Raw genomic sequence first — 24569 nt, forward strand, 5'->3', positions numbered from 1 at the left:
TGCGAGTGAAATCGGGTCACGCACAGTATTTTGAGTACTTTGGAACTCGGTGGTGCTTACTTGATTATCCCGTTGTGAATCTGTAGTCCGTTTCAGCGTCGTCTTCTCACTGTGCCTCGCTGGTCTGTCTTGAAGTTATAATGAAAATTCATGAGAAGATTATTTCACTTTTGTTCTGAGATTTTTTTTTTTTTTTTTTTTTTTAGTCAATAATTCCTAATTTTTGGAACAAGGAACAGGAACTGTCCTAACACATGTCGCTTGCTCTAGACTCTCTACCTGTTCTTTCTCTTGTGCGTGTGGATTCTGTTCCTATTCTCCCCATCCTCTCACAACTCGGGCCTGTTTCGGGCGTCTCTCGGCCGTCAGCTCCCTCCTCCGCCAAGGCTACTCCTTTACTTACTCCCTCTTTGGACTGTCCAATATCTGAAGAAAAACAGGTTCTCATCTTTTCGGAGGCTGTTCCTCATGCGGTAGTACTAACAATAGCAGGGTATTATTAGTGCTTATTATTATCAGTGACTCCTGGCAAACGTCACTGATAAAGCCTTTTAGAACTGACCCATGTTAGAGCGAGGAAAGAGAAGTCCGTTTCCAGCGCTCCTGTGGGTCATACGTTTGATTGGAATAGGGATCTAACTAGGAAGCCATTTTATTATATTGAATGGGATAAATCTTTCACTTGCTGTCTTCTCCCTGGCGTTGTCTGGAGTTTTTTGGGACGTTAGTCATGTTTGTGGAACGCATCAGATCTTGGCATAGGTGCCCAATGTTTTTTAGCATGTTTAAATAAGTAGTGGCAACGCAAGAGAAATATTTTAGAATTTAAATAATTGATGCTTATGTACTGCGGCTTGCTTAATCTGTTTAAGTAAGGATCTGGTTGTCTTGGTTGGCCGTGCTTGCTAGGAAATAGGCTATTTTCACCCGGCCGTGACAATTTTGGAGCACTACTGCCTCGTCTCTGAAATTGCAACTTAAACGTGTTGTCTGTTGTTTCTAGTTTGATTCAGGAAGGACCTCTGCATGTTACATGTCTTTATCCCGTCAAAGATCACTCGGCTTGAGCAAGCAGGCACAAGTGTACGTAATGTCCTGGGAATCGATTGGGCAGTGTCTCATCCTTAACGATCCTTAATGGATGGAAATCATACCAAAGGGTTTACAGTAATTAAGTCCTGAAGTGAAAGTCTTAACATGCAGTAGATCTGGTGGAAGGAGAATAAAGTCACTCTGATGTGCAGCAGTATTCTAGGGGGTATCATTAATTCGCACGGAATAATACATGCAAATCTCTTGGAGTCTCTTCATATACCCAATGTACCCGATTTTTTTTCTTTACCGTTTCCGAGTTATTGCAAAGCATTGCAAACCGACAGATTGACAAAAGCTACCCCGCAGTTGGAAGCTGTTGTTCACATTCGTGTGGCCCCACAACAGACTTGACTTTGCGTTGAGAAAGAAAGTATTATGGAAACTAAAATATAACTGAGACTGTTCTTGTATTAAGTTTCTGTTAGCACTATTTAAGGAACAGTAAGTATTTATTTTTGTACAAATGAATAACAGAAGATAATTGTTTAGTAAATAAACTAGCCTTTGTATTCTGCTCTACTGTCACTTGGAGATTTGGAACAGGAACAACCACTACCACCAGAATTTATTCTGCTTTATTCCGTGGTTAAATTGTATGCCTTACAGTTGAACACAAACACTGAATAAGTTTAGATTACTGTCAAGTAGTAAATACTGTCCCCAAATCAAAATTTCACATAGAGCCTTTATCAGCAGAGCTATTTGTAAAAATGAGTTAAAAATAGAAAATACCAAGTCCAATAAAATTTATACATTCAACAACAAAACTTAGGTTTGCAATGTAAAATGTTTTCTAAAATATTTTGTTTCCTAGAAAGGATTATTGAAACATCTTTATTTTTTAATAAAAAAAGAAAGGGGGGGGGGGGTTAAAGTCCAGCATTCAGCCATACTGGTTGAAAAATGGACGAGAGTATTTACATACCTAAAGAATCTGACAGAAGCAACACACTAAATCATCTGTGCTGTCAAGTCAGCTGTTACTAAGTGAGGAAACAGACTGACTGAAGGACTGCGGTCCTCAGTGTCACGAGCAACACATTGGATCAGGCATTGAAAAAAGAAATCAGAAATTTAGGGTGAAAGTAATTGTACCAAAGTTCAACTACCTGGAGATCAGTCATTTTGTGGTCCTTGTGATGGAGGACCTGGTTTTGGTTAGTAGGAAAAGACAGCCCCTCTTTGGTGCGGGCGCCGGCCTCGGCACGGGGGCATCCCAAGCCCAGTGCAAACAGAAAGCTAAATCTTCTGGTGGCATCCGTACTGTACCCAGGAAGTTAGTCACTCTTTATTTTGTTGGAATCGCCCTTTTGCACCCTGCGTAGGAACACTTAGCATCCCTTAGTTGTGACCACCGTACGTGGTAGAACTAGGAGTAAAAGCCAAATGATGTGTGCATCTTGCGTTGTTTGCAGTGCCGGCGGGCAGTACAAAGGGAATTTTATTCGTGCTTGGGAACTAGGAAGTACTGATGAAAGTATTTTACTTAAGAAAGGAGAGGTTACACTGGCAACTGCCAGAATTCCTGTAAGTTTCTATAAATGAAAAGAGTTTTGTTGCAGTTCAGTTAGTAAGAAGAGAGAAAAATTTCTGAAACTTGCCTACTAAGAATTTCGGTTTGGTATTCCTTTCAGCAAATAACAAATGACTATAATAAAATTATCATTGTACCTTTATTGGTGTAAATGAGATCAGGGAGTTGATGTGCCATAGGTGCAGAAAGGCATCTGTGATGGCTGATTAATATTTTAAGATTATAGTCAAAAGCAGTTAAAGATAAATGTGCTTTGTTTCAGTTAATAAAATCACGTTTTGCTGCTAGTTTTCAAAAAATAATTAAAAAATACTTACATATGAACCCAATTCCTCTTTTTGTTTTTTTGGGGGTCCCTTTCATTTTTAAAGCCTTCAGTAAAAGTAAAGTTCGGTGTTTTCCCCGTTCAGCGACACTGTTACAGACGTAAGGGCTCCAGGACGTGAGACAAGTTAAGGAAACTGGAAATTGGGGGAGGGGGGGCGGGGAAAGGAATGTACGTGTCTTAATTTGTCGTTGCTTCTGTTGTTTGCTTTAAACACACTGCCCTGTTGAGCACAAAATGATTGATTTGTACTGTCTTATCTGTAGAAATATTTTTAATGCAACAATGGCTTCCTGTGTTAGAATAATTGCTCTTATAAAATGAATGCTGGTTTTGTTCCTGAAGTAACAAGAGCGGGACTTACACTACAGTGCTGTACCAATGTAGCAGTTTCTCTCTTTGCTAATTAAGGGAGAAGAGTTTGCTCTACCAAGGTAAAATGTGTGATTTTATGTAGTTATATCTAAAGGTAGCAGGTATTTTCTGCTATTGGGTTGGTATTTTTCTTTTTGGTATGTGCAACTCTCTTGTATTTATGTTGTGAAAAATTAGCGCTATATAAGCGAGACAGTCTTTAAAACTCTTGGAATGCTTTCCATGGCATGTGGCAGTGATGGTACATCATATCTCAAGTGCAGGGCTGAAGTAATATGTAAGTAGAATATGCTTAAATTTACACTTTGTGTTCTAACAATTTGGCTGCTCGATCAGTGGTGGTAATCACGTCTTTACAGGCTCATGTTTTTCTTTGCCAGGTTGGTTTATTTTGCCTTTTTCAGCTTAAACTGTGCCATTAGCTTTTGGCTTTTAGAAAATACCAGCTTAAAGCTTAGTTGTGTGTCCCCAAAGTCTCGTGTACTTCTGCACCTTGAGGGCATGAGTTACGCTGACATACTGATCATTCTTTGCAGCTAAGGCTGCCAGCGTTAAAATTGTCCCACAATGATCCTGGCCCCTCAGCCTTGTTTGGTTGGGTGACAGGGCACGTCGCCGCAGTGGGACCGTCTCTCTCCCCCTGCGCTGGGAGCTCCGGGCGGTAGGCGTGGAAGAAAGATGAGGAGCTAAACAACAGAAAATGAAGATTTGGCCCTTAGGCACCCACAGGACATGGGATCTGAGTTTATGATACAAAATGTCTTGTAGTTTTTTATCTAGCTCTGTTTGCAGCTTGAAGGTCTTGCATTCGCCTGCCTCCAGTACAACCCAGTTAGAGCTGATGAGGATGGTGCAGAAGTGTGCACAGACGCGGTTCTGCAGTCTTTTCCATGCGTTTACCTCTCATCCCATACATTTGTGATGGAGCACTGCTGGGAGAGGGTGATCTCCGAACAGTGTAATACCGCACACCCTTTCCTGTCGCCTATAGAGATCGTGTCACCCAGTGCTGAAATCAAGCGCGATCTGGGTTGGAATGTGGCATCTGTTATAACGGTGCACAGAAATAGTACACAACAATTTTTGGGTCAGGAAGCTGGGAACGTCACGATCAACTGAAAATGCCAGGGGGATCGTAGGTAGGTGGAGTGTTATTACCCAATCTGGTATTTGGCCAGGGAACCAAAACATCTCTGAAAACCTCTGTGGGATTGCTGAGAACCACAGCTGATCCGGACTCACCTCCACATCACAGGGGGTGTCAACAGACAGCAATACAGATTCTGTCGTAGCTTTAATTTGTTTTCTTTTTGCATCTTCCCTGTCTCTCTGTCCAGTACTTCAGTTTCACGGACAAACGCTGATGCGAGATCACTCCCATGGTTTGCAGGCGTTGCTGGTTCCCAGGCCGAGGCGGCCAACAGCACGTTTTCACACGAGCGTTTGGTGGGAACCCCTTTGTGATCGTTCCCAACACACGTCTGTCCTACCCCTCCTCCTCTGGCTCCCGCCTCCGTGCCGTACCATCCATCCGCCTCAGCTACGCCACTGAAATTATTGATAGAGTCACTCGGCAAACTAGATCAGGCAATTCGTGTTCTGTTTTTAAAGCCGGCTTAATTTCCAGATGTAGCTCATGCAGGCACAATGGGAGGTGCGAGGTCCTACAGCGCCAGGGAGGAAGCAGGCAGAAAGCACGGCATCAGGAGTGACTCGATCTGCTTTTGTCACTGAACGCTGGTTGTAATGATTGTAAATGGGAATTTCATTGCACGGCCTGCAACTCTTACATCGGCCAATCCTTTATCTAAATTATTCTCTTATGTTTACTTAGTAAATGGCTGGATGCAGCTGCTGGTATGCTACTTACAGTACCGAGTGAGTACCTGAGTCACACTGTTGCACAATGATGTGCGTTGGCACCACAACAACAGGTAGGGGTCTTGAGGTACCGCAGCTCAGGTGACAGCTTGTAAACTGCCCAAAGTGTCCTGGCTCTGGGCTTTTGACGTTCCTGTCACTGACATGAATTCATTGGTTCTGATAGTGAATACTCTATTTAGGCATAGTTAAAGAATTAAGAATAAATAATAGGTGTACACCTGAGGTGATATTTATCTTTTCTTCGGGAATTGAAATAAGCAGGTACTCCTCCAAGAACACGTCTTACAAGAAAATACGAGGGAAGACTTCCATTAATCCCTGCTTATCTAGAGCCTCACGCGTACTGAGTAACGCTCCAGTTTTACTTGGGACGTCCTTCTCCAAAGAGTTGCTTTATCTGTCTGACACTTTTTCAGACAAACTAGTATGTCTGTATCCTTGGACTTATTAGAACCCTTCTTGAAGCATTTTCTTTCTGAATTTGAGATTATTCTGTAATTTTGTTTAAAAAATTGGCTTTCAATTATTAAGGGTCTATAACAGCTTAACTGTTACCTATAGACACTTTCCCTTCTGGAAAACAACAAACTTAATGTTTACAATGCCTTATTCATACTTTCTCTTTTTAAATGTGACCCCCGTTTTGTGTCAGTACCGGGTAAAATTGAGGTGCACGTATACCATCCGAAGTTCCAACTAACTCTTCCTGGTTTGTGCCTAGACGTGGATGGATGCTTTCCCTTCTATACTTTTTCCTGGACTAAGGGCTTTTAGGTGGTGTAACTTTATCCCAGGCTTTTCTTACTGGCTTTACAGCTTGGATGTATATCAAGTTGCAGACTAATTTTTACATGCATTTGGCTTGCGAGTGTCACCTTGTCATCTGAATCTCACATGCTGAACAGTTGCTTCACATAGTAAGTTGTTTGGCATGTTAGAAGTTTAAAGTAATTCTGTTGTTTTTTAAAGTTCTTTAAGTCACTGACTAGTAATAATGCTTATTAGTAACGAAATATTTTCTCATGCCATTGCCTTTAATGATAGCTATCTTCTAATTTTGGTCTTTAATGATACCATAGGTAAAATACAAACTCTACTACATAGTAAAATTATACATACATTTACTCTGTTCTAAACCTATTTTAAACTAGAATCTTATTTCTTCCAGCAATTATTGCTTATGCTACTTATCCTTATCCTCCTCGACTGCACTCATCTCCTTTTCTGTATTACCTTTCTAAATGAAACAGCAAATCAGGTGCCTGAACCTTGCCACTCCTACTGCTCCCCCCAACAGTACCGAACTGAGACCCACTTCTTTTTGGAAGTGAAAAGTAATTGCGAGTACGCAAGTGTAAAGGCGGTGTAATGGTTCATTAATGCAGAGTCTGTGTGCGCTGTGCCTAAGAGGAAGCAATTTGCTGACCTTGAAGTTTCCTGATGGTTTTTGAGAGGAGAGGTGGGGTGGGGTGGGAGGGAATAGAAGGCATCAAGGAGGGAGTGAATCAGTTTTTCATTGTTGGTTCTTCTAAGCTTCTACCGTCTGTACTGGCTGGCTGAGGTCCGCACAAGGGTTGAGTGCTTGACAGTGAAATACTTTGTTGGCTCTCACCATGCATCTTTAGTCCTTCTTGCCGTGGGGTGGCATGGTTGTGTGCAATCTTTTGGGGGTTGCAGTTGGATTTTTGTGAGTTTCAGGCTAGAACGGCTGGTTAATTTTTTTCTGCTTGGGACTGCTGGGAACTTTGAGGGCCTGTGTCGAGTGCCTCTTATACTGCATTTCATTAAATTTTCTCCTGACCGTTTCAGCAGCTGCTTGACTTACTGAATTTTTGGTATTGTTTTTCAAGGTGAATGGTATTCAGCGGTCAGTTTAACTCTCAGACTGAGCTGAAACATTTAGAATTAGATTGTATTTTAATGTAGAATCGACTCATTTGAGTATTGAAGCAGGAGTGCCTCCCTTTATTTCCCTTATGCTGGACAACGCTTAAAGCAAATGTATATTGCGCCGGATGGGTTCTGTGATCCTCAACAGGTTAAGCATCCTTTTTCCCATTGTAATTTGCTTGGTAGCTGAGACTTTGCCTACACTTAGGATTTGGTGATAGTGACCATGTTTCATTGCGATGTCTGTGTTGATAAAATGGGTAACTGTCACACACACAAGAAAATTGAATGTACAGAATGCCTAACACGCCTGATGCGTTTGAACATACAGAAGAGAAATGAAAGGATTCTTGCATTAGTACTGCTTTTCTACAAGATCAGTGTGTAAATAAACTAGATGGTTGGACAGATTCAGGTTTCCTAAATAGACAGGATGTGTTTATGTCTCTGCCAAAAACCAGAAGTGATCACCTTTCATTTTGAGACAGCTAGCAGGAAAATAGGGCAGTATTTGAAGTAATGAGATCTTATATCCTTTGTAAAACTGAAAAAATACCAGATTTTAAAAATAATGCTCACTTACTACCTCAAATAGCCATGAGCTTTTTTGTTACTTTCAAACATCGTTATTCTAAAGTGGGCTTTTGTTCTCTTTCGATTCCAAATTAAAGTGGATGGTGAGGAATACTTGTCAGTGTGTGATGTGGTATGCAAAATAAAACCAAAACTTTCTGGAAGTCTCTCGTTTACCAGGCAGATTGGTTCATCTTTTCATTGACTTTCTTCTCGTCAGAACTAAATGTACTCAACCAACCAACCAAACCCCGTTTGGCACGTGGTCGTTTGGAACAGAGGATGGTGTGACATTTTAAAATTGCTCTGGAGTGTTAAAGACAAAATAGGAAATTTTGGGATAGCTTTTATTAGACTTTGTCTTAGGATTTGCAGCAAGACTGTTTATAAAGCATCTGCAACGTGCTCTACCCCTCCCTGCCCCGTGCTTTTCCTGTCTTCCCTGGCCCAGGCAGAGGCCACGCTGCAGATAGCACGGAACGAATACTGAGAGCACAATGACGCTTAAGCGCGGGTTGGCCCCTCCAAAAGGCAGTGCATGCTGGTGGTTTGATTGTCCCTTTGTGGTCCTTCCCAAGCCGTGCAACTCGTGCGGGGCCTTTCTCAGGCGTTTCACACCAGCAGAGGTGGCAGGGATCTCGCCGCTGGCAGCCCGGCCGTCCTGCGTGAGGGCAGAGCGGCTCCAGGCATTACACAGCCCTGGGTGCTGCCGGGCGTTCCGAAGGGGAAGCCATGTGTTGAGAGTGACTATTTCTGACAACTCCAGCTGGTCGTTAAGATTGTCTCATAAACCTGAAACAATAAAACTGGTAGTAAAGATTTTTGCCGGCGGCTGCAGGCTCTCTCCAGTGAACTAACTTTTCCTTCTATTTACTGCTTAAAAAAATTAATTAACAGCTTGCCTTCATATCATGTTATATAATGACCTATCTAAAATAAAGGTTATAATGACACCTATCAGCATCATTCTCTAGCCAACAGCTCTGAAAAATAGTTCAGTAATTCCGATTGGTAAAATCTGTTTCAAGCTGGCGGTCGATAAGCACCTGCATCCTGCGTCTTTACTGTTAAGGGTGGGTTACTCACTGTCCGGGGGGGAAATCAGACGAGCAGGAACTAGCAGGGTAACATGCACTAAACAGGCAAGCCTGTGGATCCAATAGCCCTTGTTATTTTCGTGAGAAGGAGGTTCTTGGAACAGATGTTGTTATAATGAGAAATGTGAAAAATAAGGTACTGGAAGTGCAGTATATGATAGAGCAGGAAACAGGTTCGTGTGGGCTGTGAGGTGCCTTTCCTGGAAGCAGGAAGCCCCGCGATGAGAATGCCTAAATATTGGAAATGCGGTGGCCCGGAAGACAAAAATGCTTTTCACAGAACAAAAATGCCTTCAAATGCTAAATATCAATATACTAACACCTCCTAAATAATTTTTCTTATACACGTACATGTGCAGTCAAAAGTTGCATAAAGATTCGGTTCTACAGGAACATTACTATGGGTGAAGATGACAATATTCACGTCAGGAGGAGCTGAGGAAGGGATGTTTCTAAACTGTCACTGCAGCTCACTGGCAGACCCAGGCTAGAACTAAGGATTTTCCAGTTCCACAGAGAAACTGATTTTGTTGCTTCATCTGCTTTTAAGGCTGGGTTTATTTATAGTAAAATCTCCTGAAAACTTGGTCTGGGTAGAAGTGAAGACTTTTAACATCAGTGTGGAATTTGCACAATTCTTCCAGCCCAGTTTCCCATCGGGGCTGTAGCCACAGCCAGGCTGCAGAGCCGCTGGAAACACCAGATAAAATCGGTTATACAGTGTAGACGCAGCAGTTCTCATGACTTCTGGATATGTTAAAATCAGATAAATATGTGGTATACTTACAGCATGTCTACTCACAGAATATATCAGGTATGTCAGGCTTGGTGCTTGCATGTAAGTCACCTGTGTGTGTGTCTGTTGAGAAAAATACCCCGAGGGGACTTCGTAGACTCGTCTCGTCATGTCCCCACCGTCTCCGCCAACCCATGGTAGGGTTTCTTCCCCATCACAGGCACAGAAGAGGACACTCTTCCCCACATCTACAGTGAAACTGCAGCCATGTCTGGTCACAATTCTGTTTCTAACCAACCTGAAAATTTTCCATGTCCATTGGCTGTGTTTGTCTTGAACTAAAAGCTGTATGAACAGATTTAGAAAGAGGTGTATATATTTTTTTCTGAGTAGTTGATATTTGAGTAACTGTATTGAAGCAGGAGGTAGAAGGTACCTGGTATTTGCCAATATTAAGGGAGAAATATGTTAACTCTCTAAAAGCATGCATGCCACCGGGTTTTTCCAGTAGTTGCTAGGAAGAAGATTAATAGTCAAAATTCTGTAATGAAAAAGTCTCTTTGCTATTTTTACTTAAATTTGGAAAAAATGCAGACTTCTTGGTGCAGATGGGTTTTTTTGTGTTGTCCCATGGGCATATAGCACAGCAGTATGTGTCTGCGCTTTGGGGATCGCAGGACTTTATGCTGTCTTTATAGCAGAAACAGATTTCTTGTGATGTTATCATATAAAATATGAATTTTAATATTAAACTTAATGCTCTGCTATGAGAAATATGTAAACTTGGCTTTGGAGCAGCAGTATGCACTTCCTGGAATTCTGTGCATAGCGTGGTTATAAATAAGCAGCAGGTTATTTGGGAATCACTGGGGCTGATATCTGGTATCATAAACAGTATCTGGCAGAAATTGTTTTCCCTGACAGTTGATTTTTGAAGAATGCAATATGCTTTTTTTTTTTTTTTTTAAATTCATATCTTACGAAGGAATACCAGTTATACATCGAGCACAGCGACCAGCGCACAAGGCAAACACATATATGCTGTTTAACTACTTTATACCTCATCTGTTGCCAAAATTTCGTTCCTTTGACTGTTGAATATAACATTTCCAATCTAGATCAAAATGCTAGGTCCCTTCCAACCCTGACGATTCTGTGATTCTGTGATTCCTCATGACAGCTGTCCATACGGCCACCTTGCTGTGTTACCCTGTGTTTAGAACAGCCGTTGTGGTTTTGATTTATCAAAAAGTATCTGCATTTCAGATGATTTGTTTCAGGATTGGCCATGTATCGGACCAAAATTATTGTAAGATGAAAGGTTTCCTCAATCATGGCTGGTTGTGAAGAATAAGCACAGGTGGGAATTTAAGAGTGTAGAGACAGCAGCAGACAGACAGACATCACTGCTGTCACTTTTTCCATCCCCTCTGTGAGGACCCTGTGTTCATCTCAGGGCAGCTTTTACAGCCGCGGGTGTTCAGTTAACCTGTGAGGGAGGAAGAGCAGGAGATGGCTTCTCCTGGTGAGGGGCTGGAGGAGCGACCTCCCCCCACCCGTGCCCCGTGTTGCTGCTCTCTCTTCAGCGGGGGCTCAGAAGCTGCCCCCCCAGTTCCTCTGGGGATCACAAAGGAGGGTTGGGACTGTCTTCCCACTGCCTCTCCCTTCAACGAGAAATTGCCTGGGGCTTCTCTGGTTTTGCGGAGTTTCTGGGGTGTTGGGTATTTTGCTGTGTTCTTAATGGCTTTCATCACAGGAAGGAAGGAATCTTAATCCGAGTCATTAGCACAGTGGATTGCTGTTATAAATGAGCGAATGATGATCATAATGAAGGAGTAGATTAGATGAGCTGTGGAGCTGACTTTCAGCACGTCCGCACCACCGCTGTGCGGGAAACTCAGGCAGCTCTGAAGAGCCTCTCCCTAGATATTGTCCACAGTGGCGCTGTGAGCAGCCAGGGAGGTTAAGTGCAAACATGTCGATGAAAATCTGTCAGAAAAGTGAAGTGTGTTTATAAGGGGCAAACTGGAATATTTATCTGGCGTCTGTACAGCTGCTTCTGAATACCGTTGGTCTGGTCACCGCTCCTTTTTACAGCACTTGAGAGCGGCGGGGCCTGGTGTCGCAGGCCAGTGTGCTGCTGCTTGTGGTCTTACTCGCATTATGAACTGTATTGTGATGGGAGCGTATGCCTTGAGTAATTTTCAGTGTGCGAGTACTCTGTCACGTTCCGGGGTACTTTATAATACCAGTAAGCTACTCAGACGCATGGCGTTTTGAGGTAATGCGGTGCTAAGAGACAGAAAGGAGTTGCCCCGTGCAGTGTCTGACTGTACGGTCTGATTTTTCTTGATTTTATTTCTGGGTGGCCCTCTATTACTTACCAGCAGGGAAGATTGACTGATGCGTGTGTATGTGATTCAAACAGGAGGATAGCCTGCATTTTTGGTTTGCACGGGGATGTGTTGAAGTTGGATGGATAGTAACAGCCACGTTTTAAAGAAAAATCACCCCTGAGATTTAGATTAATTGACAATAAAAGGTACCAGTGCAACTCTGCTCTTCAGGTGGCACTGTTAATCATAAAAATTGTTAAATGCTGAAGTAGTTTTGAGGTGTCTCTAAGTGGTAAAGATAACGCCTCAGCAGTGCTTTAAAGTTATAATTTATTTAAAGCAATCACAGTCCATTCAGTACGCAAATATTTTCAGCTAAAATTGTTTTGTCTGGTGTAATTTTATATATTGAGTGAACAAACTTTATTGTTTGGTGAGAAAATTGATGCTAGCCGTTTCTTTCTAGGCTTTATTGAGCTGTCAAGTGAGTGATAACGGTGCACGTTTTCCCTCTCAAAACTTATCCTTGGTTTGTCCGCCTCTGCTAGTATTTTGTGTTCCTTTTCTTCTGTCTGTCCTTGTAAGTAGATTGCTAGAAGTGCGCCGAGATATCTTGTGTGAATTTTTGTGCTCTTTAAAGCAGTAGGTATGAACAGGCAATTAGGCCACTGCATGCAGTCCAGTCTGAGCAGCGTCAAGAATCACTGAGGATTGCAAAGATCAGATAGATCTTTGAGCTTCTAGACCTTGAAGGGACTCTCTTTATCCTGTCATCTTCATAGGTGTAAAATGGGTATGGAATATAGTTGGTGAAGTTATGAATAATGGTTCAAATACCCAGTAATAAAGGTATAGTTAGGTGGAGACCTGGTCCCACTGTCAGCTTGTTCGTGTTACCTCTGCGGGAGATGTTGCATTTGGCTTGTTCACTCGATGAGAAGGTGGTGGTCAAACAAATAGTGAAGAGCGTGCAGAAAAGTAGTGTTTATCGCTTCTGTATGGACAGAACTGTGCATAAGTGAATTTGTGATGGTGCTGTGTAGCCCGAATGTTGGTATAACCACATCTGCATGCTTAACTTGAAGTGGCGTATGAGGGGTCAAGTCTTCAAGTGGGAAACACCGGGTTACTGAAAAGGCTGGTTGTAAGGGTGTGTAACCGTTCCTCACAAAGTAAGCATTCTGAATTAATGGAACAGCAGTCTTAAAAAAAAAAAAAAAAAAAAAAAAAAAAAATCAAAAAGTTCTAATACTTTGGTTTCTGTTTGGTAAAGTGATTAAACAGATTTTTATTTGGGGGAAAAATATTACAATTCATGTGGTTCTGTCTTCGTTGTCTGGATGTTGGGTTCCCCTCCCTTCCCTGTCAGATGTGTGTACAAGGTTTTCCTTAAAGAAAAAGAAAAAAAAAAAAGTCACCAAGTTTGACATGAGCATTTCAATGACGTAGCGAACAGTAATTTCACTCTGTTTTTTAATGCATATGGAGGCCAATGCTGGAAAGAGTAGCACTTTGTACTAACTATTTTGAACCATTCTATGACTATGCATAGGTTGTCAGAAGAAACAATTTCCTCAGTACTTAACATACATACTGTGGACTAAGAAGCCATTTTGGACTGTCACAGAAAATGCTCTGCTGAAAAAGATAAATTATAGCAACAGATAATGTGCAACAATAAAGGGGTAGAAACCAGTAATTGCTAAAATAATGGTACTCAACCATCTTCATTTTTGCTTCGTTGTGACTGGATTGATGTTTATCATTTTTTGCTTTTCAGATGTAAAATTACTCCTTTTTCTGCCTTTCTGTTTGACAGACTAGAGACGATTTTCTGGGTCAAGTGGATGTGCCACTTAGTCACCTTCCGGTAAGCAGTGTTGTTCTCTGGTCTCCATTAAATTTCTCAACATCCAGGATTCACTGCTCACGTGGATTCTTTCTTAAAATCCTGGTCTGGTCTGAGTCAAGTCACGAATTACATGTGGCCAATAGACTGGTTGTTTCTCACCTTACCGTTGGTGATTATTGTCCTATTGATCTTCTGGCTTCTTCCTTTTCGTGATTTTCCCCTTACAGTTGAAACAGTTGTATTCTCCCTTAGCAAACTCTATTTCCTCCAGAACTTTTGTTAAAACATTGAAAAGCCCACGATTTTGGGTCCTATTTAGAACTGAAGTTGGAAGGTCACAGGGCACAAAAAGTATGAAACACTGCAGTTGCTTTTCATCTTCTTTGTAAATAGTGAGAAATACACTTTCTACTTCACAAAGTTTTCTAGTTAATTTTACAGACATCATATATATGTATGTATTTATATAGTGATTGGTTTACACTTAGTATAAGTGTTTTCTGATAACGTGTAATGTTTTGGATGACTACTGTTGACTGGATGTAGTTAATATTTTTAAAATGTGGTACATGTTAATCTTACTTCCGTGAACTTGGAGGGTTGTTTTTGTATTTGAATGAGGGACCATAGGAATGGCGGAAGCTACTGAAAATGTTTACATCAAAATAAGGTGTCAATTTTAGCATGACTGTTGCTATTTGTGCCTGAATTTGACTTCTTGCTATTGATGGATGTTATTGTGGGAGGAAAAAGGCTTTGTAATGACTTTCACAGTGATGCTTATTTAGACATGTCTGTTATGGATCATCACGAGTCAAAATGCTGTTGTTGGCTTATAAACTACAATGGCTGAAAAATATGATGGAATGATCAGAAATGTATTCTGATGAAAAATGCATCACTCCATTCTCATATGAGCTCATGTCATGAGCTGTGTTGCGTAGTATTTTTATCCGTACTTATGTGTATATTGCCGTTTACGTGCATCCATATGCACAGACAGCATCTAAATAGCCTGCACGTAACTGAAGAAGAAGCCCTCCAGTGTTAAGCTACTTGTGTCCTGCAACCAACGTACTATGAAATATAAAATGATGGGGGACATATTAGTGCGTGCCTGTTTTGCAGAGTCGGGTGGTATTTTAAAGTTCCTTTTTAGTAAACATTATTTTTAATAATGAAAAATCATCAGCAAGATTTGAGATAGAGCCACAGACATGTCACACTTTCTGTGAGCTGTTTTGAGGGATTAGCAACTTTTTGCTTTCCTTCCATATTCTGTAGGAAGAGAACAGCTCTCCTCTCACAGGGGACTTACGTAGAACATGAGAGTGCACGTCTCTTTCTAGCTCATGTTTGAGTGGAATGCTAAACTTTTTTGAATTGTTTTAAAGTATTCTACTGTCCGTACAGAAAATAGAAGATTGTAAAACTTCCTGGATCAGCTACTTTTTTCCCCCCAAAATTCCTCTGGGAAAGCTCGCAGTGCATACCTCGGAACAGTCATTCTCTCTATAGCTGCAGCTTAGCAGTGTCTCCGCAGGGTGCTTACCTGCCTGCCTCTGGGTGTGTTCTCGTACTCTGCTATGGTCACTTAGTTATAGGCTCTTTAAGGTGTGTGTTCTAATTCTGATGCTCAGGTATCAGTATCGGATACTGTGTATCTTTATGTTCTAATCAACATTTTCGTCATTCGTTCTTCCAGTACCTTAATAAGAGACATCACGGTGTATTTGTTAGCAAATGTTTGCTTTCACATTCTAGCTGCACTGCTGATGTTTGTCAAAATCCTTGCTTTCTCTAATACTATCTAATTGCTACCTACAAAATTTGGTTAAAATATACAGCTTCTTATTTTATCTACGTTACATACAGTTGAGTACTAAAAAGCAGTACTACTTAATCGTGCATGCCTTGATGGCCTGTTGATTTGGTTAGAATCTGGTACTATCTGTCTGAGAAAACGGGAAGTCCCTCTCTCCCAGCTGAAGTGACATTGAATGCAGGAAATGCCTCACAGGATAAGAGTTCATTCAGTGAAAAGAAAGTCTGTATGGTATTTGATATAATACCTGAGATAATGAGATAGGATTGATTTTTAAATTATTTTTTGTTTACTTTGAAATACAACAGACAACAAAGCTTTTAAGGAATAATAGTCTGGAGTTAGTTTATTCTGTGTTCAGAAAGGTTTAGTTAAAGAACTGGACTTGAAGTATTCCAATTTGTAGGGCCAGGGCTGGGAAGGGTTTTATGGATATGCTATCATTTTTTTATTTTTTTTTTTTTTTTTTTTAGTGGATGGCAGACGGGCACGACATTCTGAAAAGTACCACTAACTTTTGCTCATTTTGAGAAAGTTTGGTGTTAATCTGAAGTGGTAGATCTCTAGTCTTAGTGGAGTGTGTATGATAATGTGCTTACTCTTTCAGTGTAACACAGTTCCTGCATCCAATTTTGTCAGCCCAAATCATGAGATTTGAATATTCTAATTCTAGTCATATGATTAGAATAAAGTACCCCAAATAATCAACACATTGAGTATGCATACGGATTTCTGATTCTCATATTTACCTTGTCATTTTTAAATGGCTAGTTTTGTATCTATAACATCCGTGTTCTCGCAGACGTGAAAGATGTAACTTACTTGATAAGAAAGCTGAAATGCTCATCTAGATTTCTCAATAGAAAGTTTTCAAGATTTAAGGCTTTATGAAACTTATAATTAAATGGAAATGAGATGATATAGTCTGTCAGCCTGATATATCATAAGATTTCAAAGTCTTAATTATTTTTGAAAGTCTCAGCTGCTGTGAAATAAAAACGAAAGCCAACTGAGGAGGAGTTTTATTTCATCACTTTCTAACATGCAAAAAAAATACTGCTTCGAAATGGACACAACCTTTTCTGACACTGCTGTTGGGTGACTGGAAAAAGTTTTTTCCACCTTTTTCTGATTTGTGAGTGTTGCGTACACTTAGAAATGAGACTCAGTGCAGCCCATTGTTGATATTTGCAGTGACATCTCGTGGACTGCTTCTGTAATTGTGTATTAACAGCTAATGGTAGAGGTCTGCCTGCTAGAACTTTGTTATTTAAGCGTCTTCTCCAGCATTTCTACCACATCTCTGATGTGAATGTTCTTTATGTGTCTCTGTACTTGTGGGCAAGCCTTTTAATTTGCCATTTTCTTGAATGCTTATAGACTGAAGACCCAACCATGGAAAGGCCATACACATTTAAGGATTTCCTTCTCAGACCAAGAAGGTGAGGGGGAGAACCTTTGTATTTTAAAACATGTCTTACTTCAAGGTTTGTTATTTGTAACTATTTAAGGGTTTTTGAATGATACGTACCTCCTTGTCTTCTAGCCACAAATCTCGTGTAAAGGGTTTCTTGAGACTGAAGATGGCTTATATGCCTAAAAATGGTGGCCAAGAGGACGAAAACAGTGATCAAAGGGATGAATCGGAGGTAAGGCTTAATGCTTGTGGAAGCATTCAAATTATTAGAGGTTCAGGTATAATTGTAGAAAAAGTTGTACCTTTGGGAAGAGAAAACCCTGGTAGCAGTGTTAGTAGCAGCTTACTCTCCTCTCCCCTCCAGCTTTTCTTTTTTTTTTACTGTAACATGGTGTTTTCTCAACCATTTCAAGTATTTCAAAGTATTTCAGCTGCCACAATGAATTCTAAAGTCTGTCTGACTCAGTTCGTGAGCAAGTAGTAGTGGAAGTCATGCCAAGTAGAAGAATTCAGAAAGTCTGTGCAAGTAATTTGTAAATATAATGGCCTATAATAGGTACCTCTTCTTCAGAGGCCATTTCAAAATAGGTGTTAGAACATTTTTCTTTATTTCCTTGGCAACGTTGACTTTGCAGAGAATAAAGCTCATGCAAGCACAGCAGGTTTAAAGACCTCTCAGCCCTCTATCAGCCATCATCCATCTTAAGAATTAGCTGCAGTTAGGGCTGACAGAGGTTCTGTCAGCCCAAGTTTGCCTTCCTAATAGTGTGCAGCAGTCATCTGTAACTTGGGAATGAGGGCTCTCAACCCAAGCCTTACATCTCTGAGTTCAAAAGGTAGCAGTTGATTCTCTTCGGCTTCTTGACTGCGAATCTGCACTACTAGAACAGGCAACCACTCAGATACATGTGGGAATCCCTGTTGTAATAGACTGATGGGATTTTAGGGGTTTGGTGCACACTGTAACCATGGAGTTTTTTCCAGAGAAGTTCAAAACTACATAATGTAAAGCATATAGAAATAGAATACTTTCGGAATCTGTACCTATACGCTAATGTAAGCAACAATGGAATAACTTCTCTTTCACTTGAACTTTAAAATTTTTAATTTTTTTTCTTCTTCCTAAGCATGGATGGGATGTGGTTGATTCCAATGATGCTGCATCTCAGCGTCAGGAGGAGTTACCACCTCCTCCACTGCCTCCTGGATGGGAAGAAAAAGTGGACAACCTGGGGCGGACTTACTATGTCAACCATAACAACAGGACTACTCAGTGGCATCGACCAAGTTTAATGTAAGTGGCAGCGGAGTGCAATGTTTCGTGGCTGTGTGCAAAATTATCAATTAGGGTAGTGATTTTTTCCAGCAAAGATAACCATTCTGAAGTTACAAAGTCAAGGTTGGAAAAAGTCTTAGGCAAGACTTTTATGAAGCAGTTTATAAAGGCACATTCTTCTTTTCAGTAACAGATTAATCATGGGTTTGGTGCTGTGCTACATATCTGAGACTATATTCATGGAAAATTTTTCACAGATGTGCTTGTAAATTGAGAACCAAAGTCTGGATATCTTCAGTTAAAAATGAAACATCCTTTTTTTTTTTTTTAAGATTGAAAGAGACTTCCCGCACCCCAGCAAATCACCCATGTACATATAGGTGTTCTGGGAAATTCTAGGAAATCTGAAGGGGTGGGAAGGAAGTCAGTGCATTAACAACATATCTTAGAATAGTGGGAGGCAGATGTGGAATATTTCAGTAAGTAATTTAACAGGAATAAATGACTTTCTTCTGTAGAGACTGTTGGAAAGGTAAGGGGGGGGAAGTCAACTCTATTAATTTTTAATTAAGGTAAACTGATTAACTTTGAGGAGGCCCTGATTATTATTCATTGTATAGGCTGCATTACCTATGTACACTGACTGTGCTAATGTGGAGCTCCTGTTCAAGCCTTCACTGTATGTTTCTTACAATTAGATTTATAGAGCTGTGGCAAGCTTACATTTTAAAAAGTATGTATAATTGACAAAGTTAAGAGTTATACGGAAATCAAGTACAAGTTAAACATCTTGCATTATTTTTATGTAGCAGCTATTCTTCCACTACTGCTTATTACAACAGTAATTATTCTTGAATATTCATTACCATAGTTAATTATGCAAATATGTGTTGTCCTTGTTTCAGGCACTATTTGTTCTTCTTGTCTGAATGCGTTTATCTTAGAATTGAATTAAATTCTGTTCTGTATGTTTTGAACTGTTTACTATTGAACTATTTAAGCTATTTACTAAGCAATGTGTATTTTGTTGAGTAAATCTCTTCAGCTACTATCATTATGCTTGCTAATGGTCAGTGTCTAGAAAAAAGAGGTTTTTAAATCATTTGATTTAGCACCTTCTTGTAATCTGATTATGCTAAATGAAGTAAAGAGTACATGGATCCAGAAATGTTTGACTAGCAGATACCAAAAAATAATCATCACTAGAAAGCGTCATCATCAGATGGGTGTATAAAATGAAGGCCTCGGGTTCACTTTTAGCTAGGTATCATCACAGGTAGTTTGGACACAAAGGCATAATTACTACTGATAAACTTTACGCGTGAAAGCTTGGTGAAGAGCAAAGACTTTAGAGTGATGCTATTAAGGCTTTTCATTCTGTGGATTTATGAAACCTTTGGGAGCAGAAGGTCTCATGAGGTTGCAAGTAGGATACATAACCTCTCACTTTTAGGTCAGTAACTCAGATACTAAGTTGGTCATCAAGGAAGAACATTGAGTGCTGTACAGTCCGTGTCTGCAATAGGAACATGAGAGAAGTTTAGTTCTTTAAAATGTGCAATGATAAAATGATGGCACAAAGAAGTTTTTCCTGACAATAACCATATTTCAAAGTTACAGTTCCTCATCCTGAAGGAGGGGCTCAAATACAATACTGCCTCCTAACAACATCTGCCCCTTGAGTACTGTAATAGAGACTTCTGTCTAGCTGTGCACGGCGAGAAGTCCCACAAGCCAGGCAGGTCTCCATCAAGGGAACTGAGGTATTTTCCATTTCCATCTCTGATGGTGGGAGCCAAGCTAGTGGTTGCAGCCAGTTCAGAAAGTTATCCGTACCGCAACAGCTTGCATTTGCTTTGGCTATCGCAAGAAGGAAAACAACAGTTGACATAAAGACAGGGGCAAAGGTAAAATCTCTGTGTCAGCAGTGATTCTGGTCGTCACAGGAAAGGATGAGTGACGATGCGTTGGTATATTTGAGTGTGGACTTCCATTACAGCTCAGCCAACTTTGATGCATGAAGAATGTCAATTTCCAGCGTTACATGATGTTGGTGAAGTGCTTCCAGTTTTATTTACTTTGGATTGAGGGATTAAACGGTCTCCTATTTATGAAGCCTGACATAGGCAAGAATAATGTTTTATATAATTAAAAGCATTAATGAGGTTTTGAAAGCGATGGACAAAGTAGGGGGTTTAGTTTAATATTCATTGGGGTTTTCTTTTCTCCTTCCCATGCTTTCATTTCCCCACTACCCAGTGATGTGGGATCTGATTCAGATAACAACATCAGACAAATAAACCAAGAAGCAGCCCATAGGCGGTTCCGCTCTCGGAGACACATTAGTGAGGATTTGGAACCAGAACCTATGGAGAGTGGAGACATTCCGGAGGTATGTAAAGGTCTTGGGTTTAAGAAGTTGACTTAACTTCAAGCTGATGTGTTTCTCATTTGTAAACTAATTACTATACAACATACGTGGTAATGCTGTTATGTGGTGTTTATGGAAATTGCCTAAGTAAAATACCAGTAACAAAATAAAAATCCTAAACAAAGCTATACTTTCAAGGTCCCATGCAGTTGTGGGTGCCTGAAAATGTACGCACAATTTTAATACTATGGAAATGCTGGGAGAAACATTTATAATTGCAAGCATTGCTTGTTATATATATGTTGACAGAAATACTTTCAATATTCTGCTTTGAATAACAGTGGAATAAGTTGTAAAAAGAAAGGAACCATACTGGCCGGAACTCCCATGTACTTCAGTTTTCTTTAGTGTCTTGATTTAGAGGAAAGAGAAGCTGTTGTTTGTTTTCCCCGAATACTTGGCTCTAGTTAGAATTCTGAGTTCTTATTAACCAGGGTGAGTGTTTGTTTAATATATAGCTAGAATAAATTAAATTTGGTAGATATTTGTAGGCCTAAGTGAGAGTTTGTGCAAAGCTCTAATCCCATTCAACTTTAAGGAATATTTTCTTATGTGAATCGCAGACAAAATTATTTGTGAAAGCTAGTTTGGGTTCACTAAATGTTACTCAGAGCAACAAATAGATTGCTGAAACTATTGTTGCATCCATCACCTGTTAATATTTGATTTGCAGATACTAATGAGAACTTTCTATTATGCATTCTAAATTAAAGTTAACGGTTGTTTCTTAGAAGTTTTTAGTAAGAGTGCGGAATTAGTTACATTTTGGACAAATTTTCAAATAGAATTTGTTTAATGAGAGTTTTTTAATGCATCTTTTCATCGACATCATTTCCTGTGTTGACTAATAAAGTATTGTGTCATCATCAACGTGAAGACCGTTTTGAAGTCAACATGAAAACCATTTTTCCCTGTGACTACTCGCACCGAGTAGAATGTTTGTTTGTGTGTTCTAGGGGTTGGTTTATTTCCTTAAATATTGAGGCTCATTATCACACCTGTGTTTGTCTCAATGAGGTGGTCACAGAGAAGGCAAAGGGAAAGACGACGACTCAATCTGTCTTTACAAATCCTTAACGTAGTTTCTTCTCTTTTGTTAGCCTTGGGAAACGATTTCAGAGGAGGCAAGTGCAAGTGGAGATTCCTTAAGCTTGTCATTGCCACCTCCTCCTGCATCTCCAGTATCCCGAACCAGTCCTCAGGAGCTATCTGAGGAACTGAGCAGAAGACTTCAGGTCACTCCTGATTCCAATGGGGAACAACTCAGTTCTTTGATTGTACGTGACATGCTGCTCTTTCTATATAAACCTCTATTACTGTAGTCTTCTGTTAGTTTGACCTAATCTGACTCATGGGTAGTAATTGCTGGTCTCGGGAAAACCTGAGCATGTAGTTAAACTTACCTTCCAAAAAATGCGTCATGATTTCACCATAAAGCAAACTGCCTTGAACAAATGAATTCCTCAGTTTAGATTTAATGTTTTCTTCTGTACGAGTTTAACTTCAGACTCTGCTACTGTTACACCTTTAGTGAAACAAAATTTGTAATACTAGAGAGTATCAAACTAAGAATTTCCAAAGGAAAGAGGAAAAACTGCTAATGCTCTTTCAATCAGCATCCATTTTACTACGTAATAATTCTTCTAAAGTTCAGTATTTTAACTGTACATGTTTATAATGAAGCATGTGCATTCTTGTATTAGGATTTTATAAACCCCTCAGTTTACTGGATCAGCTATTTATAAGACTAACAAAGGATTAGAACTGGAAGTAGGTAGTTCTGGTGGAGTCCGCCACAAGTTTGTAAATGGCTAGTCTGGGAAAAAAATTGTCTCTTGCAATAAGAGTTTACTTGAGGTAAAACCAAAAAATGTTCTCTATATTTGTTATCCATTAGTTTGTCAGAATGATGATGCCACAAAAAATAGGGATAATACGCTTGCAAGAAGGGGGATGCCTTAGGTCTCTCTGATTAAGAAAACAATTGTATTAGACAGAAGGTTGTGCTGCAATTTCTTCATTTTTTCTTCTTGGTGTATGCCATCGACGTACCTTTGCGGTTCAGGAGATCAGGAATCGTATTTACTCTTGGTCTGATTAAATAGAATCTTGATGAGGTGCAAGTTTTTCACAAAGAGCGTATGCAATAGATGTCTTGTAGTGATTTGGATATTAGTTAGCAAATTATCGCTGTGATGGCTAACCATCTGCATAAAGAGTCACTTGTGCTTTCGTAGACAACTGCAGATTATAGTAGACCTTCACTTGGAGGGCAGGAGGGTAATGGAGCAGTCCCAGTGGCAAGGTCAGGGCCCACATGTTTCTACACTAGATAAAAAAAATGGTATAGCCGCAAAGTTATCTTAACTAAAATAATTCAATAATTATATTCCTATACAAACTAGCTCTTTTAGGAGCCATTAAGTGATAGCATCTTATCAATGCAATAAAAATTATAATCAGACCACACTTACAAAGTAAGAAATTGTCAAAGCATTTAAAATCTCTGTTACTGTGCGTTATCCAGCCTAAGGGTGTTGAAAGTAACATAAAAACCAGACAGTGAAATTGCTCGAAGATGCCTTGCTGAGGCCCCCAGAAGTCTGCGTACAGAGGCTGAGTGGCTGAGCAGCCTTTAGCGTATCTGTCAAGGCAGCTTGTGTCTCTGAACCGTGCTTCCCCCAGCTCCGGCCTCTGGGAGGGCTCACGGCACTCATCCAGCCCTTAAATCTGAGCTGGTTCCACACGAATCATCAGTGCTTACCTTGGGCTACTAGACCCTCCCAATTTGGAGGTCGGCAAGCACAGTACAGAGACATCCCGGATCTTTGTTTGGATTGAGCGGGGTAGGCAGGAAGAGTTTGGCACTTCCAGCCAAACGCTAGCTGTAATCCGTGTGCTCAGCTATGTCCATGTGACATTTCCTCTTGATCCAGGTTCCCCAAGGCTTGCATTGTGCATGGCGGAAGCTTGGATCCAGGGTTTTTTCCAAACCGTCCAGCTCTAAACCGGCTTTACGTGCAGCTGGCCCAGAGCTGCAGGCTGTGGGCTGAAACCAGAAGCCCTTCGAGCTGCGGTTCCCCAGCAGCGCGCCTGCACTCGTACATCCAGCCTGACCTGTGGTCGTGCTGCGCAGCGACAGCCCCAGTGTCTCTACATCCATACATAGCTAATCTGCACCACGGCTGAATCGCAACAGATAGCGGAGGAGCGATTGTATGTGTGTTGAAGTATTTTGTCACTCTCCTCATATATCTATGTAATGCCATAAAACACGTCAGACTTGCTGGTCAGTACGTTTGTCAGACAAATCCTTTCACATTAATCTTTAGCGTAACATAGAAGCAAAGTGTAATTACATCCTTTTTTTCTACATTTTTTTTAAACACTGGTCTTTTAACAGAATGTGCTCTTAGGACTGTTGTTTTCAAGTAAGAGTTGGAGTTTCTGATACGCCTCTCAAATAGTTGTTGCTTCATTATCTTTCAGTGGTACGTGAGGGCGCCCATGGGAGCGGTTATAAATAGGCTAGGTCGTTTGCTTGTTTATTAGTGCATTCATCCTCACGCCGTTAATATCCAGAAAAGGGTAGTGCTAGTTAGTCTTTGATTAAAGGTGGGGTCTCAATTATGCAAAATAATAAGTTTAAGAATTACCCAAGGCCTGTTTCTGTACATGGAACTTACAACCTCAATCATACCATACAGAAAAGCTGAAGCATTTCTCCTTTAGGAAAATGAAGGAGCCCTTTTATTCATAATATATATGAAGGGTCATTGTCAACAGAGAAACTGTGTATACCACTACCTAGTAAAACAGCATAGATACTAACTGTTTACAGGAGATTTTGTTACAAAGAGGTTTGTACCTGTAAAACATAAGTAATCTGTCTAGTAATTGCATATATTCTAATGTCCTTTTTT

The 24569-nt window shown here is 40.4% G+C and overlaps 1 protein-coding gene across 15 annotated transcripts in view; it reads left to right on the forward strand.

Moving 5' to 3' along the window:
• The window catches only part of NEDD4L (NEDD4 like E3 ubiquitin protein ligase), a 181942-nt gene that overhangs the window by 107176 nt on the left and 50197 nt on the right, over positions 1–24569 (forward strand). For all 15 annotated transcript variants that reach the window (XR_014270225.1, XR_014270226.1, XR_014270227.1 and 12 more), the window contains 6 exons: positions 13665–13715; positions 16903–16964; positions 17069–17171; positions 18067–18233; positions 20475–20607; positions 21747–21923. Coding sequence is in view for 9 of the 15 variants with exons in the window: in XM_082497952.1 (XP_082354078.1) it covers positions 13665–13715; positions 16903–16964; positions 17069–17171; positions 18067–18233; positions 20475–20607; positions 21747–21923 (693 nt within the window). In the remaining 6 variants the exon portion in view is untranslated. The remainder of the gene's footprint in view (positions 1–13664; positions 13716–16902; positions 16965–17068; positions 17172–18066; positions 18234–20474; positions 20608–21746; positions 21924–24569) is intronic.

The sequence above is a fragment of the Vanellus vanellus genome, assembly GCF_965231255.1.
Source record: "Vanellus vanellus genome assembly, chromosome: Z".
NCBI classification, from domain to species: Eukaryota; Metazoa; Chordata; class Aves; order Charadriiformes; family Charadriidae; genus Vanellus; species Vanellus vanellus.